Here is an 18,967-nt window from a genome sequence, read left to right as displayed (position 1 = left end):
TGTGGCCTCTCTAGTCTGGGTGCTGTTTCAAAGTAATAGAGGCCCCGCTGCTTACCATAGCAGCTGGGTAAAGAGGTTCGGTGAATATGGTGAGGAAACGGTAAATGAGGTTCATGGTGTTGGTGATGCCGTAGAAAGTCAGGGAGCCAGCAGCATAGTTTAGTAAGACTCCAATTGTCTTATAGTAGCTGCCATGCACCACGGTCTGAGTATTGTTGTGCCACACAGAGTACTTCAGTGAGTCCCACTCCAAGCACCATGAATTGCTATTCCTGCCAAGCAGGTACAACATGCAAGCTTTCTCAGTTCTATGCTTGTAACTGTAGGTGACTCCCAAACACAGCCATGCGTTTGAAATCTCAGCTTCCCAGTAATGGCAGCCCTCACATAGGCTGCGGGTGCACAAAAGCTGTGGCCAGTGGTTGAATCCTTGGCTGGGTTTTGAGTAGTTCTCCAACAAGATTCCCATGTTCAGCACCGAGTGGGTCTCCTTAAACAGGAAGAGTTCTTCGTTGGCAGTGCTAGCATCAAAATTCAGCAGACAGTAATCTGTTTTGTGGGAGGCAAAACAAGGGGTGAAATGTCAAAAGAAGCCACTCCAGGAAGGTGGGCAAGGGTGGGCAGACCAAGACTAAACATCTTCCACAATCATAGAGTCAATGAGGCTAGAGGTGATCAGTATATAAACTTACTCCAGCTTCTTGCCTGAGGCAAGGACCTCCATGAATTCTCCCACATGTTGTCCCACCCATCAACCACCCTACGAAACAATCTAGAAAATTTTGTTTATCACATATGTTATCAGTCTTTCTCCAAGGAGCTCAGCATAGTAGCGGTAGAGCTTTGCTTCAAATTGTAATAAACTCATTGAGAAACTTCCATGACAGTGAGGGAATTTGAAACCAGGTTTGCCCCTAGTTCATGTCTAATGCTCTGTCCACTACATCCCACCAGCTCTTTACAATATTTATATGCATGACAAACAGAAAAACAGCAGCAAGGAAAGTGATCTGTGTCAAAGGTACCTGTATCTGACTAATGGAAGATGTTAGTAAAGCTATCCAGGTAAAAATAAGAAAACAAGCCAGTCCACCAAAGTATGGAAAAGTGAAGCGTCACAGTTTATGTATGGAAATTCCCTCCCATTCCCAAATTTCAGTATTAATTAAATCCTGAGGATGAAGCAGCCTTTGCTTCAGGACATACTTGTCCTGCCAACACCCCATGTCCAGCCACAGCAATTTTTGAAGAAAGGAGAAAGCAAACAGACAATATGGTAGGAAGAAATTGTTTGACCCTGATGGACTGTAATAATGCCCAATTTATTCTGCAGCTCTCTCTCTCTCTCTCTACACACACACACACACACACACACACACACACACACACACACATAAAACATTTAAAGCATTTCTGAACCACTTAATATTTTGAAATCTTAAGCTGTTTACAAAAATACACCGTAGAAACAATAAAACAGTACTGTATCATAAAAACAGAGATAAAACACTTCCGGCGGCGACGCCATCGCCGGGTGGTCGAAGGCTGCTTCGGGTCCGAAGCGCCTTGTCCATCCCGGGGGTTAGGAGCCGCGCTACCGCAGCGCGCGGCTCCGGTTGGGGTGCGGGAAGAGCGTCCCGCACCCTGGGCTCCCCGGCTGCGCCCGCGGAGGCTCCGAACCCTTCCCCTGCCCCCCTGTAAAGGGGGAGTGGGGGTGAAGGGACAACCGGAGCCGGGCTTCGGGGACATGCCCCAACCGGGATGCAAATGCGGCGACAGAGCCCGCGGTGAGCGTCTAAGTCCTACCTGTGAAGAATGGAGCTAAAGGAACCCGGTGGTCGTGAGTAAAGAATTTGAGTGAAATCGTGCTTTTGGGACGATCCGGGGGGAAGGAGAAGGGCAGCCTGCCTCCCTCCCTTCGAGCTCAAGAATCTAACCAATCTGAGTGATTGCTGCTACAGAACTGGCTATAATGTATTTAAAATTGACACATGAGACTGGCAAACTTTTCTTTCGGGAAGCTAATTAGAGGAAAATATCTCCATTTAAAGTTGCGGTATTTGCGCTCCAGCTCAGGAAAATGGCGACGAACAAAGAGGGGAGTAGAAATATGACACCCACTTCCTCCTCCTCTGCCAGTATGCTGGGTTTCGTCCTTGAACTGGTATTGAACTCTGGATTAACGGATGAACAGAGACTCACCGCCTTGAAGGTGGAATTGCTTTGTAGAAAAGTCAAAGTCTTGTGTGGGGGTCTGAAATGGAACCAATTGCCCACAGAGGAGGCTTTTAAAACTTTTGACACTTTGGAATACACCGTAGAAACAATAAAACAGTACTGTATCATAAAAACAGAGATAAAACATTAAAACCACTAAAAAGGTATGAAGAAGAAGAAGAGTTTGGATTTGATATCCCGCTTTATCACTACTCTAAGGAGTCTCAAAGTGGCTAACATTCTCCTTTCCCTTCCTCCCCCACAACAAACACTCTGTGAGGTGAGTGGGGCTGAGAGACTTCAGAGAAGTGTGACTAGCCCAAGGTCACCCAGCAGCTGCATGTGGAGGAGTGGAGACACGAACCCGGTTCACCAGATTACACATCCACTGCTCTTAACCACTACACCACACTGGCTCCAGTCTAATAGGTCAAGAATAGCCTGGGCAAAAAGTTAATGTCCCTAAATGACATCTGACACAACTAATGGATGGCCCTTCACATTTGGTAGAGATGAGGACATTCCTGAGTGTGTAGGGACAATGGTGGAAAATGCCTGTTTCTGGGTAACCATTCTGTGGTATTCTGTAGGGCGTGGTTTTGAGAGTAAAATTCCCTCAGATTATGTAACTGTTCTTATAGGTCTTTCAGATAACCTGATCCCAAGTTGTTCAGGGCTTTATATGTTAGTAACAAGACCTTGAACATGGTCTGAGAACTGCTTGGCAGCCAGCCCTCCCACAGCTTTTTTGTGTGGAAGAACAAACAGTGTTTGCTGGCAGCCTTCGGGAATTCTTTCGTTTGAAATTTGCTTAGGGGACAGTTTAAAGCTGCTGCTTCTTGCATCCCCAGCCTTAAAAAAAAAAAAGACTAAATAATTCTTACAGGGTTGGTAGAACTGTCAGATTTCACCTGGGATAGTGCTCCTCTTTACGAGAGGGAGAAATTTGGCTGTGCAGTTTCTCCCCTCATAGTACTGCTAAGCTGGCACAAGCCGCTAGAGCTTCACCTTCAGTCAGAGCAGGCCTTAGCATTAGCTAGTGTGGGACATCCCCTTCAGGCAGTGAGGGCTTGGATGGGTGTGGGAGCAGTAGCAGCAGCACCCCGGGGAGGAGAACCATTTTGTCCTTTACCTCAGACAACAAAATGTCCTGGGCCTTGGAAGCTGTTGGGTTGTGTGCATTTAGGCTCAGCACCAGTGGCCGACTGAGTTGAGCCCTAGCTAAGGGTCCCAGGGACTTGGAATGGCCCACACTGGCTCAACCCAGGCACATTGCCATTTGCATCACACTTTAAGTTATCCAAACTGTAATATTCTGCCCATAGATATATGAAATGTATTGATTTCATAGATCTGTGGTCTGGATACGTCTAGGGGTAGAACTTTGGGCTGGGACATTGAAGTTTGGGTAGCTTAAGATGGGGGTGACCATCTTGGATGGGAGACAAGCTAAGTTCCTATTCAAAAGTGCCACCACTCACCCACTGCTAAAACATGTTTTGAGGCCCCCCAGCAGAGGGTGACAAATGGTGCCATCACCAATGTGGCAGCAGAGAAAGCATATGGCAGGCAGCCCTGCCACAACCAAATCTGGGTCCTGCCCTGGTTGTGGTAGAAGGTGTTGGGGTGGGTGGGCCCATTGCCAGGGCTGAATCAAGGCCTCACAAAGTTTGGCACCAAGCATGGGTGCACTGTTAGCATACCAACAGGAAGACACTAGGGCCCCCCCTATGGCTAGACTCCCATATACAGTGGTACCTCGGGTTAAGAACTTAATTCGTTCTGGAGGTGTGTTCTTAACCTGAAACAGTTCTTAACCTGAGGTACCACTTTAGCTAATGGGGCCTCCCGCTGCCGCCATGCCACCGCCGCACGATTTCTGTTCTCATCCTGAAGCAAAGTTCTTAACCTGAGGTACTATTTCTGGGTTAGCGGAGTCCGTAACCTGAAGCGTCTGTAACCTGGAGTGTCTGTAACCCGAGGTACCACTTTACTGCCTGCAACATTACTAGGTTCAATGAAGATTACAAATGGCTGAGGTTTGCTATTCATACTCAGTGACCGGAAGCCACAAGCACCTCCAGCCTCAGTAAAGGACACTGTGCCTTTCACCTGTTTGCGGCAGTCACCTAATGCTGTTGCTTTCTTGCTAGCTCTCAGTTAAAGGAAGATAACTGCGGTTCTGCTCCCCTTGCTAACTAGGGCAACCAAAACACACAAAACTTTATGATGGGTGATTATTTTTACTGGCCAGCGTCCAGCTAGCAAGCACAGACTGGTATTTGGTTTAATGCAGGTCTTAACAGATTGATGTTGACATTGACCTTTCCTCTTCAGCTAGGACTGGGCTTTTTCAGAGACGGTGCCAGGAGATTCTGGGTCCAGCACTTTTTGCATGGCTGCTCAAAGCAGTGTTCTAATATTTTATGTAAGAAGTGGGAATTTGTAGGGAGGATTTCCGCCTCCCATCTGCCATATGGGAATAATAATAATAATAATAATAATAATAATAATAATAATAATAATAATAATAATGGCCTAACTGAGATAGTCTCTTGTATGAAATGCTTAGAGAACTTAGCATCACTGGGGGGGTTGGACTACTAGATGACCTCAGGGTCCCTTGCAACTCTACAATAATACAGTTTTATGAACAGTGCTGAATTCTAAGAATCTCTCATCTTGTTTCCAGATTTGGTCAGTCCTAGTGCAGATGACCAGAGACAGAAACAGGATGGGAGGTCAGTTAGGGCAGGTAGGGGTCTCCTCTGAGACTTTCTAACCTTGTAGAAAACATACTTGGAACCAAACTGACCCCTCAAACTCCCCTCCAGACTTTTCCTGGAATCTAAGTGACCACAGCATACAACACATGGTCAGTATTTGGTAAAGGATGCCGAGGCAATGATACCTGTGTCTTTCTCTGTGTGAGTGAAGGTGGAGGGCAAAAAAAGGAAGAGTTCTCTCCACCCATCTTCTCCTCATCTCTCTCTCTCCCCCCCCCACCCCCAATTCTGTGTTTGTGCCTCTATATGGGAGGTGGGCATGAGACAAGCAGATGAGCCCTGACATTAATGGGCTTTTGCTACGGGTCTGCTGTAAGTATGGCTAACATGGAATATTACCCAATGTGAGAGTGTTTGAGGGAGAGTTTGTGTTGTGTTAGTTGAGTTGAGGAGATGCAGCCCTAGCATTAAGTAGCAAGAAAGAAGGGGTGATGTTAGTTAATGGAGAAAGCTGGTCACTTCAAGAATTGGTATTTACTGTTTCCAGAGTGTCTTTTAACCTTGCCGTATTCTGCTAATTTATTCCTTCTAGAATGCTGAACAACAATAAATGTCAGGGTTATAAATTGGTATTCGATAGACTGGGGTGCCGAATGAGATGTGGATTAACTGCTTGGACAAAAGAGGAAGATCGTGATAAAGCAAACAGTGAGTAAGCATCTGGGCACACCCGTAAGCAACCACTTACTCCAAGTGTCCTTCCTCTGGAAGGACAAGAAATCCAAGACTTCTGCAACTTCCCAGAATAGAGATGAAGTGATAGGAAAAGTCAAACCTGTTATGCTTTGGATGTTAAAGACATGAAACAGAAAATCTTGCAGCAACCCTGTGAAATAGTGCTCTTTGGATATCTTCTACAATTGCTTTGGGGGAAAAAAATCAGTTCTTGAAGTGAAATGCCTGGTTTTTGTTTTAAGTTCCCCAACTTGAAGTGTTTTGCAAATCCAAGGGCCAGGATTGTGCCAGTGACGAATCTCCACAAAGGAGGTCCTTCTGTTCAGATGCGTGACTCCAGCCATGATGTGTTTTATTTGTTCACCGACTTTTATCTCTGTCTTGTTGTATGGTGTGGTTTTGACCTTGCATACCGCTTTGCGAAATGATATGTGGTTTATAAATAAATGAACTGAATAAATAAGAAGACTTTGGCCTCTGTCTTACATTGCTAATGTGGCTATTATATTTACCTTACAAATATGTGAAGTGCGAAATCCAGTTTAAGCTACTGGTGCTAGTACCGGGTCAGTCAGAATGAACAAGTTAGGCCAGTTGACTGAACTCATGATGAACACCTCCATCGTTCTCTTAGAATGGCAGTGGTGCCCACCTGAGGGGTGCTGGAACTGAGTTCTGGTGAGTTCTGACTGGGGGGGGGGAGCCCTGGCGGTGGCTGTCCCAGGTGTAGACCCCTGAGCTTAATCACGGCTTGTTTTCTCAAATGTGATGGAAGCTGGCTTGAAGGAAAACAACTCAAGCAACAGTATTTCTCAAGAAACCTCAGGATACAGATAGGTTGCGGCAAACGTCACAAGGACTCTGCTTCACATACCAGTGTTAGGAGTACATTGGCACCAGATAAAATGGTACTGTGAGCACAGGCTAAATTTTAAAGCACTCCAGAGGAAAACAATGAGAAGACAAATGGAATTGCAACACCTACACTTTCTGAGACTCTTCCGATCCGTGGGAGCTGGTATCACTTCATAAGGCACCATTGTGATCCCTGCAAGATGAAAGGTCCTGGAATTATTTGTGTGTGTGTGTGTGTGCATAGCATATGCAAGGTGCCACGTAAACAGAAATTTGAGATCTTGCCCTCAGGGCTGTGGACTACACAGATTTTTGAGCTTGTTTTTAACCCTTGTGTAGGAGACTTATTGATCTGCATTATCTTGCAAAGTTCCCTGTTTTCATCCTTCCAGAAACACAACCTTTTTAATCTACTTTAGCAAAGCAACAACAGTTCTTTGGCACACCAGACACTAACAAAAATATTGTTCCAACCAGCGGTTGCTGATCCTTATTAATCCAGCAGCATTTACGGGAATCATCCTAGACACAAGTATAATTGGCTGGGAAATTAAAGACCTGAATAACTTGATCCAGGCCAAAGGGATAGAGTCTTATAGGAGCTTCTTACATTCAAAGTTAGTGTGGTGTTTTGTTGCAAAACTCGCAGGGTATCAAGGAGAAGCGGCTTGCTGGGTGGGGCAGAACCTCTGTGCTAACTTCCCTGGCAGGTGGATCATTGTTCACACTACGCCAGCCCCACTCCCAGCCGCCTTCTAAGTTGGCAGCAGTGACCCACCTGCTGTGAAGCTAGCTTAATGGCTGTGCCCCACCCAATGAGCTGCTTCTGGCCACAAACTATACCCCCAAAAGGCAGAACTAATAATTCCCCCATGTCTGCCTTGTGGAAGACCAGGAGATCACCATGGGCTTGTGAGAACTGGAGGTGCTGCACCACAGCAAAATAAAATGAGTCTTCTTTGGGGTCTCTCCCCACCACATACTGTCCATTAAAAGGTAACCAAAACACTGGGTTCTGCTCACCCAGTGTTCAACTTAGACACTCTTAAATAGCCCAAAGCCTGGTCGCCCCTCCCCCCAAAAATACCCCATGATGTGAAAGAAGAAGAGCCTTGCTAAGCTATCTGTTCTAGCATTCTGTTTCTACAGTGACTAACCAGATGCTAATGGAAAGCCCGCAAGCATGACATGAGCAAAACAGCTCTCTCTTGCTGTTGGTAACTTGCCGTCAGTGACAAATAGCCACTCAAAGCCTTATCTTCCATGAATTTGTCTAATCCTAATTTTGGCCAAAGCAGATGCAGAAGACACTGTTTAATTTGTGTTTGGTTCTATCTGGGTAAATATGCTTCTTAGCTTTGTTAGATTTAACAGGAAAATGTAATTTGTTTATTTTTAAAGGTCTTTAATTATCTATTTTTAAGGGCTCATTAAGCTATATAGTTTATTTTACAAATATATACATCTGGATCTACATGGAGAGGAAGCGATTTCAATCCCTTTCATTGCAATCCCTAGTTTAGAATTTGCTTTTTGCATAACTTTGGCACATTGGATCAACATTTTCAGAAAGCTATCCATCATGACCCCAAGCCCTCTCCTGGTCACACCACAACACAAACTCATTTGATTTGTAGGTATGTTAAAGGAGCAATGCATATGATTTCAAGTGTTTTATATGTGGCTGCATCATTCTGAAGGGTTTCTGAGTCTTAATGTGAAACAAAGGGACTGAGAGGCTATGCTGTATACACCAGATTGTTAATGTGTACGTTAATGTGTACACAGACCCAACTTTTTCCAAGGATTGTGAATGAAATGACCCAAATTTGTATTTTGTTTGTGAGCATATGATTAATTTTAATTTTCGTTCAATTGTATTGTCTTTCTTTATTATTGCATGCCACTGAAGCATATGTTCTTGCTTAAATGAAACAAAAATATTGTAAAATTAAACAAAATCTACAGCACCATACGTTGTAACAGAAGTTATTTGAGCCTATGAATGCGTCTTTCTAGCTATAGTATCTACGTGGAGCCAGCTCACCTTTTTGAAGGACTTTGTTGATGAAGCAGAGTCCGAACATGGATACTTGGGATTTCAAGTCACTCAGTGTCTGTTTAAGTGCTACGAAACTGGTGGGCTCCTCACACTTCAGTCCAATCAAAGCTTCTGTGCAACCCGACATTACCTCTTATTTTTGGGAAGTCCCTGTGGGAACAAATAGATTTTAACAAGAGATTGAAACTCACTGAAACATTTTTGGAAGAGAGAATTTCGATGTCCTCATCACAGAAATGGAACCATCTTGGTTTGCCTGCAGGCTTTCTGACTATGTGTATAGAATACAGGGCCGGCCCACCCATGAGGTTAGATGAAGATCCCAATGTAGATCTTCATTCACTCCTCTTGTTCCTGATGTAGATCTTTCACTCACCCCTTACTTCCCTGGCAGGGTGTGTGTGTGCCATTTTATGGTTTGCCTCAGGTGCCAAAATTTCTCAGAATGGCCATGCAATCATAGAGTTGGAAGGGACCTCAGAAATCATCCACTCCAGTCCTCTGCTCAATGCTGGATATGTACAGTGCAAAATACAAATCTGTTTAAGTTGCTGCCTCCAGTGAAGGAGAATCTACCACTTGTCACAGCAAGGCATGCCAGGAGACTGCTATTTAATCCTTTGAAAGTATAATGTTTTTGTATTTCGTGGTGAAAATACCAGAGTTGTTTGAGAAAATGTTATTTAAAAAAACCCAAACCAGTTAACAACCTTTCACTTTTTTTAATTATCCAAGGAAGGTTCGCCAGAGTGGCTTAGTCATGCTGGCCACATGATATCCAGAAGCTCTACACCGGCTCCCTCGGCCAGTAAAGCGAGGATGAGTGCCGCAAACCCCCGAGTCATCCGCAACTGGACCTAACGGTCAGGGTTCCCTGTAACTTTACCTATCAGGGCATGATGGCCTGAAGGCACATGGTACAGCAACTGTGTTCAAACGAAGCAGCTGCAAGTCTGAGCAGGCATGCATGGGAGACCGAACTGATTTATGCCTTAAAAGTTTCACAACAGAAGAAGGAAAGTTAGATAATGATTATAAGAGCTAGTGTGGCTTCATGGTAGAGAGTTGGACCTAAGAGGACTAGTTCTCAAAGCCCCACTCAGTCATGAAGCTCACTGAGTGACTTTGGGCCAAGTCGCTGTCCCTCAAGACCTGACCTACCTCGCAGGGTTGTTGAGAGGATAAAATGGGAAGGGGTGTGTAGTGCCAAGATCTTTGCCTTCAGTTCAAAGGATTACACAAACACTCGCACATGATAAGGATATAATAATATCACTGAATGCTTTATTGCTCTTTTGCTATGGGCCAAATACAGCCTTATACCAGTAGGCTAAATGCCACCTCTATGCAAACAGGCCCATTCTTCCCGCTACATTCCATTTGTGTCTTTGTAGTGTGGCTTAAATGGTACAGAGGTCATTTGCTCATATAACATGGTGTTCAGTTTAAGACTCTGTTTTATTATTTGCATTTCTCTAGTGGCTTAGAGAAACACTTGATCATACGAAAAATAAAGTCGCACTCTTTTGGGCATGTTTTTAGCAAAAAGAGAAGTTTTTGTTGCACTGGAGATTTTTGAATCAAGGCAGGTGATCCTGTGAAAACATTTATGAGCAGCAGTGTATAAGGAGTTGGGAGTCTCTTGCCTCAGATGGGCAGCTTCTGCCCACTCCACTAGGGGCTACATGACCTGCTGCTGGCACCAGGGGAGAGTAAGATTTAGTAAACACATAACAAGTACAATCTAATAATAAGCAGGTAATGGAAGCTGGCACCAGCTCTTGCCTTGTGAAAATAAATGCCTTTTGCTTCCTCTCTTGCACTTGGTCCTGGCACACCTCCCAGCAGAGTAAAGAGGAATATGTGGTAGAGGAATTTCAACCAGCACAGCAGTGGCGAACCGTGCCGCTCGGCTGCCCGGGGCAGCAAACATGGAGGCACCCCCCAGGGGCAGGGTGTTGCTCCGCAGCGTGTGTGTGTGCATCCTGATATGTGCATCATGCGTCGTGACATCACGACGCACACATTAGGACAAACGGCGCATGTGCTGTGGAGGCGAGGGGTGGGCCAGCGAGGCGGTGTCACGCTTGTGGCTGGCGTGACGCCCCTCGCTGGTCCACCCCTCCCCTCCACAGCTCTGCCCAGGGCCCAGCAGCAGGAAGGGAGAGTGCGAGCTGGCAGAGCGAGCAAGCCGAGCCCTGCCGCCGGCAAAAACCTCACTCGGTGTGGTGGGGCTCGGCCGGCTTGCGCTCTCCCTTTCTGCTGCTGGGGCCTGGGCGGAGCCACAGAGGGGAGGGGTGAGCCAGCGAGGAGGGGCATCACACCAGCCACAAGCATGATGCCTCGCTGGCCCGCCCCTCACCTCTGCCCGGGGCCAAAAAAAGCCACTAAAAAAGGAAAGGAAAGGAAAGCAGGCGCCGGCAGCCGGCCAAGCAAGCAAGCAAGCAAGCCAGCAGCCGCCGCGCACCGAGCAATGTTTTCGGGTTGGCTTTTGGAGGCACCGATCGCGGGGGCAGGGTCCCGCCCTAAGTGTCACCCCCCAGGGCAGTACCCGGGGTGGCCTGCCCCCTACGCCCCCTCGCTCCGCCCCTGCAGCATAGTACAATCCTTAACCAATTCACCCTCTTTCTTTCATGCTAATAATGGGTGGGGCAGTAGCAACAGTAGGAAGCACAGACCATTCAAGGACAAAAGAGGTCAGAAAGGGTTATGAGATGCCTGAGAAGAATCAGATTGCTCAGCATGTTGTCTGGGGCTGGTGGGAGGTGTAGTCTAAAATATCTGGTGGACACATGGTTGGGGAAGATTGCCTACTCTATTCTGCCTTGGTCAGACCACACCTGGGATACTGTGTCAAATTCTGGGCACCACAATTTAAAAAGAATATTGACAAGCTAGAATACGTGCAGAGGAGAACAACCAAGATGATCAAGGGTCTGGAAACCAAACCTTATGAGGAACAGTTGAGGGAGCTGGATGTTTAGCCTGGAAATGAGAAGACTGAGAGGAGATATGAAAGCTATCCTCAAATATCTAAAGGGCTGTCACATGGAAGACAGAGCGAGCTTTTTTATCCTGCTCCAGAAGGTAGGACTCAAACCAATGGATTCAAGTCCACTAAACATCAGGAAGAACTTTCTGACAGTAAGAGCTTTCAAACTCCTTTGGGAGGTGGTAGACTCTCCTTCACTGAAGGTTGAATGGCCACCTGTCATTGATGCTTTAGATGAGATTCCTGCATTACAGGGGGTTGGACTAGATGGCCCTCGGGGTCCCACCTCTACAGTTCTATGATTCTATGATTCCCTGGTCTTGACTGTGCTCCAATTACAGTGTGGACTCTACCTGCAGAAACTGATGGTCACTTGGGTCCTCCATGAGAGCTTTCAGCCAGCAATTCTGCTTCTGGAGATCAGTCAGCTGCTCTTGACTGTGCTGAATGGAATTCCCCATTCCAACTAAGGCCGATCTTTCTTCTTCATCTATAAAGTCCATCACCTTGTTCTGCAGTCGCTTGAGCTCTTTCATTGCCTCGGCAAAGGCCCTATTCACTTCATCTCGGGCCGTCTTCACTACTTTCTGAAAGGGAAAGACAATGCCAAGCACATCACATTTTCACCTACCATTGTTTAAAGTATGAAGGTTGCTACCACACGATATAGCATTGACTTGGACAGCTTTAAAAGTAGATCAGAGAAATCCATGGAAGATAAAGCTACTGATGGCTGCTAGTCATGATGGCTATGTATTGCTGTGATGCCTGTGAATCCTAGTGACTGGGGATTGCGTGTGGGAGAGTCCTATTGTGCTCATGTCCTGCTTGTGGACTCCCCCTAGGCGTCTGTTTGGCCACTGTTTACTGTTGGATTCGGTGGGCCTTTGGCTTGATTCACTAGGGCTCTCCTTATGTTCTTATGTGTTCGTTTGTGAAATTCTCAGGGTAGGCACAGACATACATTTTTTAAGTGGCAAAGCTGCTATGGAACCATGCATAAATAAGGAGCAATTGGTTCTGCTGGTTTCTAGCAAAAGTACTGAGCGCACACTGCTAATTGGCTTCATGATCCTCCTGAGAGCACCCTTTTAAGAGAGTCCTGCTTTTGATAAAAGAAAATAAGGCACCAAAGAAGCAGGCTAACTTGCTTGTTGTGCTTTCTTTTCTTTTCTTTTTTGGAAGAGGATTGTCCACCTGAAATGTGGTGGTGAAGAGGGAGAGGAAACAAAGGGAATCAGCTTTCAGTCTGGAGGGCCTACGTGTGTAATTTGAGGAGAGGTAGTCAGAAGAAAGCAGAGCTCACCAACCAGGGGAAACCCTATTCCTGTTTGTGCTGGGGTTTCTGCATGTATTGTATTGTGTTCGCTTTCAGTGCTGTTTAGCGGCTTCATTTATCAAATAGTCCTTCACAATAAAAGCTGAACACATCTTCTAAAAAAGAAAAGAAGCAGCAACATGTCACTTGTGGGACCAACAGCCTCAACCGCACAGCAGTTCCTTGAAGCAACAATGTTATTAGGTCTTCAAATGATGCAGTTTGTGATCTAAGGCAGGTGTGTCCCCCAAAATACTTGTTTTGCATGTCTGCGAGCCCTGAGCCTGCTGATAACTCATTCCTATGCATGAATGTTACCACTTTGGCTACATAAGAATTCATACTAAGGTGATGAGTTTGCTATTAGTATATAGGGTATGACTCTTAGCCAGCCAGGAGAACAGAATGGGAGCCAAACAGGACATGGGATGTTCCATGGAATAGCAGAGAAAGTTAGCATTTAGCTAGGCAAAAACCTTGACCTCCAGATCTAAAGAAGTGTCAACTGCTTGACTTCTGATCATGCAAATACATGCCCACATGAGGAACGGTACAATACTGAGTGGCAGTATGTGCCCCTGGATCTGTATGATGTGCCATGGATTCGGTCTCTTCCCTCAGAAGCTTTTCTCACCGCAAGGTAGTTCACTCTGCCCCTGTGTTGCTGACTGTCTGCTGCCAACATCAAGACTTGGTTTTCCACATTGGCCTGTACTCTCCTGACTTCGACCTGGGAAAGAAAGAATTAGAACATGGAAGCAGCAGCCTGGGGATGACAGCTTCACACACACCTCTTTTAAAAGTGGAGCATAAATAATCAGTGCTCAAATAAAATTAAATAAATCAGATGTGTGGAATGCGTATTCCAGTTTTACAGAAGAGATCCTGTTTGGACTCACATTACAAAGGACTGGACTAGATGAACTGCCACTGGAATTAATCAGGAAGCTCATTTCTTATTTACAAACTGTTTTTTGACGCAAAATGTCTTCAATGCAGCTTACAATAAAAAAAAAGAATTTAAAATTCTGATATTAATACCTCATACGAAACCTAACAATACAGAGCAGCAGAACAATACACCATTAAAGCAGTGCCAAGAAGCCTTGACAATTCCATGCTAGTTGTCTTGTAAAATAAAATAAAAAAGCAACCATTGAACAAAACACCTTGAGTATGGGAAATACAGTAGTACCTCGGGTTAAGAACTTAATTCGTTCTGGAGGTCCGTTCTTAATCTGAAACTGTTCTTAACCTGAGGTACCACATTAGCTAATGGGGCCTTCTGCTGCTGCTGCACGGTTTCTGTTCTCATCCTGAGGTAAAGTTCTTAACTCAAGGTACTACTTCTGGGTTAGTGGAGTCTGTAACCTGAAGTGTCTGTAACCTGAAGTGTCTGTAACCTGAGGTACCACTCTAATGAAATCTCCAAGGTGAGGGAGTTTCCATTGCAAACTGTACCTCCAATGATTTTGGGACAACAGGGCTGGTTTAAGACTTAGGACTGCCTGAGGCAAAGAATAAGATGATGTCCCCTTTCCCCAGAGAAGCTGACTGGATGGCAGTCAAATTTTATTTCAGTAGTACGGATGGGATAGCATGACCCCCCACACACACACACCTGAGGGCAGCAGGGGTCCGGGACAAACTACATGGCACACAGAAGGGAATGGCTAGGAGGCTCAGGAGAAGGATCCACAGCCCCCAGCATCTGCTAGTCACCTCACTCTGCCCAAGAATGGGGCTTAGTCATGTGGGGCATGTATAAAAGCCTCATGTGATAGTCATAGCTGTTAACTTTTCCCTTTTTTTAAGGGAAATTCCCTTATTCCGAATAGGATTCCTCACAAGAAAAGGGAAAAGTTGACAGCTATGCTGATAGGTGGGGAGGTTCTTATATCAGTTTTCATTTTTTTAAAAATGAAACTGGGTGTAGCCAGATAGGGTGCTGTCTTCAGCTGAACCATTTTGTTCAGCTTCTAACCAACTTTGTCCAAATTGCACAATCTCAAGGGCAAGCAAACTCACAATAAAATAAGGCATAACAATCTTGGTGTCAGTATTAACTGGTTCACTGCTTTTGTTGCAATGGCAAGTTGATGGGCTCACTCGTCTTCCGCTAATAGCTTGCTTAAAGAAACATCACTCCTAATGTGACTATTTCTCCTTTTAGAAGAAATAAAGGATGTGAAAGAAAAGTACTGGTACATACATGTACAAGCCATATATCACAAATACAGACAGCATTTTAACCGCATAGCTAATATGTCTAATGTATAGTTCACCAGGTCTACATAGCTATACACACACACACACACACACACACACTGTTGTTGACACTCTACTTCAAACAGCAGTTTATAAATAATAAACACTTGGGCTCATCATTTTATTATTTATTTATATTTAAAAGTTATATCCCGCCCTATGTCATAGGGCACATTATAGCAAGCAACATATGACATGTCAGTAACATTAAAGCACATCATCTCTTTCATTTTGCCAAGTTATGAAGAATAGGCAAAAAACAATAAAAACAGGATAAACCATCATTGTTATAGAAAAAAGTATGTATTCTGAAAATTATTATATCTCCTCTAGTCCTCAACAGTGTCAAACAGATATAAATCACTCATTTTCCAACCCCCCCCCCAAAAAAAAACCCGAGAGAGAGAGAGAGAGAGAGAGAGAGAGAGAGAGAGAGAGAGAGAGAGAGAGATAGGTGGGAACTAAAACTAAATGGATACTATATACATTTTTATCAATCTCATTTTTAGCTAATACTATCAGTTTCTGCTTCTGTATATTTGTCCTATTTATCCTAGAGTTCTAAAAACTGATGATTTATCCCAGTTTAAACAAGCTTCTATATCTTTTCACATGTCATATTCCAATTTTTGCCCTTGGGGGGAGGGAAACAAAACAAAAGGCTTTGGGAGGAAAGCAAGTTCTCCCTCTGAATTGTTAAGAGTTTCCACACACACCCCAGGCCATCCCATCTCTAGTGCCTGCCAATGGAAAGAGCAGTGATGAAGAATAGAAATAAGAGAAATAGGGGGAAATGGGAGAGGGTCTGGGCTACTGAAATCCCAGTCTGACCCAGTGGGAAATGATGCTGCCTCCCCTCCCCCAGAGGGGTGAAGGAAGCCACACTCATGATCTCCAAAAGATGTTGATAGGAATCGTTCGGAGAGGTGGCTATAGTACTGACCTCGCACTAGTGTACTCTTCCTGAAAGTTGCATTCCAGGAAAACTAACTGCTGACCCTTAAAGGATGGCATGATACTCACTTCTTTCTTGGCCCTGTCGTCCTTCAAGAGATGAGGCGTCATGATTCTTGTGTCTTCCCGAACACAGATTGTGGCAGATGAATTTGCCTTCGATTCTGCAGAACAGCTCTAGCAGTTTGTGATGTTTCAAGCACATATTAGCCTTCAGGTCATTGAGAGGTTTTATCAGCTGATGGTTCTTGAAGGCCTTGTCTTCATAGTGGGAACGGATGTGGTTTTCGCACAAGGCAGCCATGCATTGCAGGCAGGACTTGACAGCCTTCATCTTCCTGGGGGAGCAGAAGTCACACAGAACATCCCTCTGACCTACCAGCTTCCTTGACCCTTGGGCCTCTTCCCGTGCGACCCTCGTGGCGATTTCTCCCAGGGTTATGTTTTTGCGCAGTTGAGGCCTCGAACTGAAAGGCTCACGGCACTGAGGGCAGTAGGGGCAATCCCCGATCACGGCTTGGTGGTCCCAGTAATCCTGCAAACAGTCCATGCAGAAGTTGTGTCCGCAGGCTGTGGTGACGGGGTCTCTGAACACATCGAGGCATATCGGACACACAACGTTGTCCCCAAGGAAAGCAAGCTAGCTTTCTTCATAATAACACTTCTTTTTGGCTGGAGACTCAGACAGTGCTTGTAGTTGCACAAAACCCTGGGAAAAGTTGGGCTGCCTCCTGTTTTTTTTAATAAAGAAAAAAAAAACATTAGTTGAAACAAATGGTTTTTAATTGACTGGTTAAACATGCCTATTTGCATAGGGCTAAGAAAATACCCCACTGAGCCTAGGGCTTACGATCAGAAGGCTGGGGGTTCGAATCACTACAACGGGGTGAGCTCCCGTTGTTCGGTCCTAGTCCTGCCCACCTAGCAGGTCCGAAAAGCACGTCAAAGTGCAAGTAGATAAATAGGTACCACTCGGCCAGGAAGGTAAACGGCGTTTCCCGTGCGCTGCTCTGGTTTTGCCAGAAGCAGCTTAGTCATGCTGGCCACATGACCCGGAAGCTGTACGCCGGCTCCCCCGGCCAGTAAAGCGAGATGAGCGCTGCAACCCCAGAGTTGTCTATGACTGGACCTAACAGTTAGGGGTCCCTTTACCTTTACCTTTAAGAAAATTACATTTTAGAAGAAAAAGAAGGGGTCTTTGAAGATATTGCAGAGTGCACTAAAAGTAAACAAAATGTTTAAATGTCTTGCCTAATGGACGGTGGCAAGGTTTAGTTGCTCAAACTTTTGTTTACTTAGGTACTACAACCAATTAATTGACGGTTGTAATCCCAGTTAAAAGACAATGACTTCCTCATGTGGAGATGTACCGTAATAGGTAGTGTCTTTGCAGATGGTTAACCTGTTACCACTCTTCAATGGGTGAGACTGCATCATTCAGTCACACTCAGGAGAGAGCTAGTCTAAGAAGCTGATTGCAAAGAGGTAAGACTGGCATGGCACAGTGAATCCTGCGGGAACAGTAGACACAACTTTTGGATTTTGTGTTGTAGCACAAAAAAACCCAGAAGATCTGGGATAATCTGGGTTAAAACTATGTGGAAAGAACACACTCAGTACAGGAGTTTTGGCTAGATTATTTCTGTTCCATCCGCCCCTACCTTTGTGACCCTATAATTCTACAAACAGATGAATTTTTATGAGTGAAACTAATTTCCCACACTCACCCGTTCAGCTGTGATACAAAGTCAATTGTGGCACCCTGTAACATTAAGTACCATCTGGCAAAAATTAGCAACCCGTAGGTGCTAGTAGAAACTGTTCTACCTACAATCAGATCCCTCAGCCAGCTCCAGTGGCTAAAGGTTTTATGTTGTTCTTTTCTTGGTCCAAAACAGCAACTCCTATTGAGTTCCGGTCAGTTTACAGTCTTTCATGGGGTCTGAATTTGCCAAGTGACATCACAGTTCAAACTACAAGGGAGGGGGGAGCTAAGCACTCTGGTTATGATGTCATTGCACAAGCAGGTCCAAGTCAAATGTTAAAAAGACCACTCTTGAAAGCTCTTGCAAAGGGGAGGTAGGCTATAGGCATCTCAGAGAACTGATATGAAGAAGGAAGACCACATGGAATGGAAACCAGACACTTTGAAGCAATTTTTCCCTCTGTCCTCTTAATTTGGTCTAAGTACTGGTCATATTTCCCAGAAACAGAAAAATGTATTTTTTTAAAAAATGAAATAAAACAGACTCTAGATACACTTAGCTCTCTCTCAGGAAGACTGCATAACAATTTCAACATTTCGCATTGCGTCACCAGCACAATTTCGTTCAGCATCTTGTCCTCAAGTATATTATCTGTTTAATTAAAAAAAGGTAAGGACCCCGGACGGTTACGTCTGGTCAAAGGCAACTACAGTATAGGGTTGTGGTGCTCATTTCACTTTCAGACCAAGGGGGCCGGCGTTTGTTCACAGACAGCTTTCCAGGTCATGTGGCCACTTCTGGTGCAATGGAACACTGTGACGGAAACGCCATTTACCTTCTTGCCACGGTGGTACCTATTTATCTACTTGGACTGGTGTACTTTCAAACTGCTAGGTTGGCAGGAACTGGGACAGAGCAACAGGAGCTCACCGCATCATGGGGATTTGATTTGGGATGTGGGTGGCGCTGTGGTCTAAACCACTGAGCCTCTTGGCCCTGCTGATCAGATCTGTTTAGTTATTGTACGCCCCACAGGTCGCCAACTTTCCTGTGAGAACAACTGCTCAGGTGTAAGTACCCCACAGGCCTACATTCTTAGCATCATGAATTTGTTATACTAGTAAAGAAGTAAAA

General features: G+C 45.1%; 1 protein-coding gene across 1 annotated transcript; it reads right to left on the bottom strand.

The window, feature by feature from the left end:
• LOC117039120 (E3 ubiquitin/ISG15 ligase TRIM25-like) lies at positions 1-18,464 on the bottom strand. The gene is given in 8 exon segments (XM_033136156.1): positions 1-549; positions 6,664-6,726; positions 8,581-8,725; positions 11,941-12,174; positions 13,540-13,635; positions 16,197-16,223; positions 16,225-16,767; positions 18,444-18,464. Coding segments are annotated over 8 exon segments (1,668 nt in total). The 3' UTR covers positions 1-10.
• Positions 18,465-18,967: the final 503 nt, after the last annotated feature.

Source organism: Lacerta agilis, chromosome 2 (assembly GCF_009819535.1).
Source record: "Lacerta agilis isolate rLacAgi1 chromosome 2, rLacAgi1.pri, whole genome shotgun sequence".
NCBI lineage: Eukaryota > Metazoa > Chordata > Lepidosauria > Squamata > Lacertidae > Lacerta > Lacerta agilis.
Note: the sequence above shows the minus strand (reverse complement) of the source record. Positions and strands in the feature narration are given on the sequence as shown.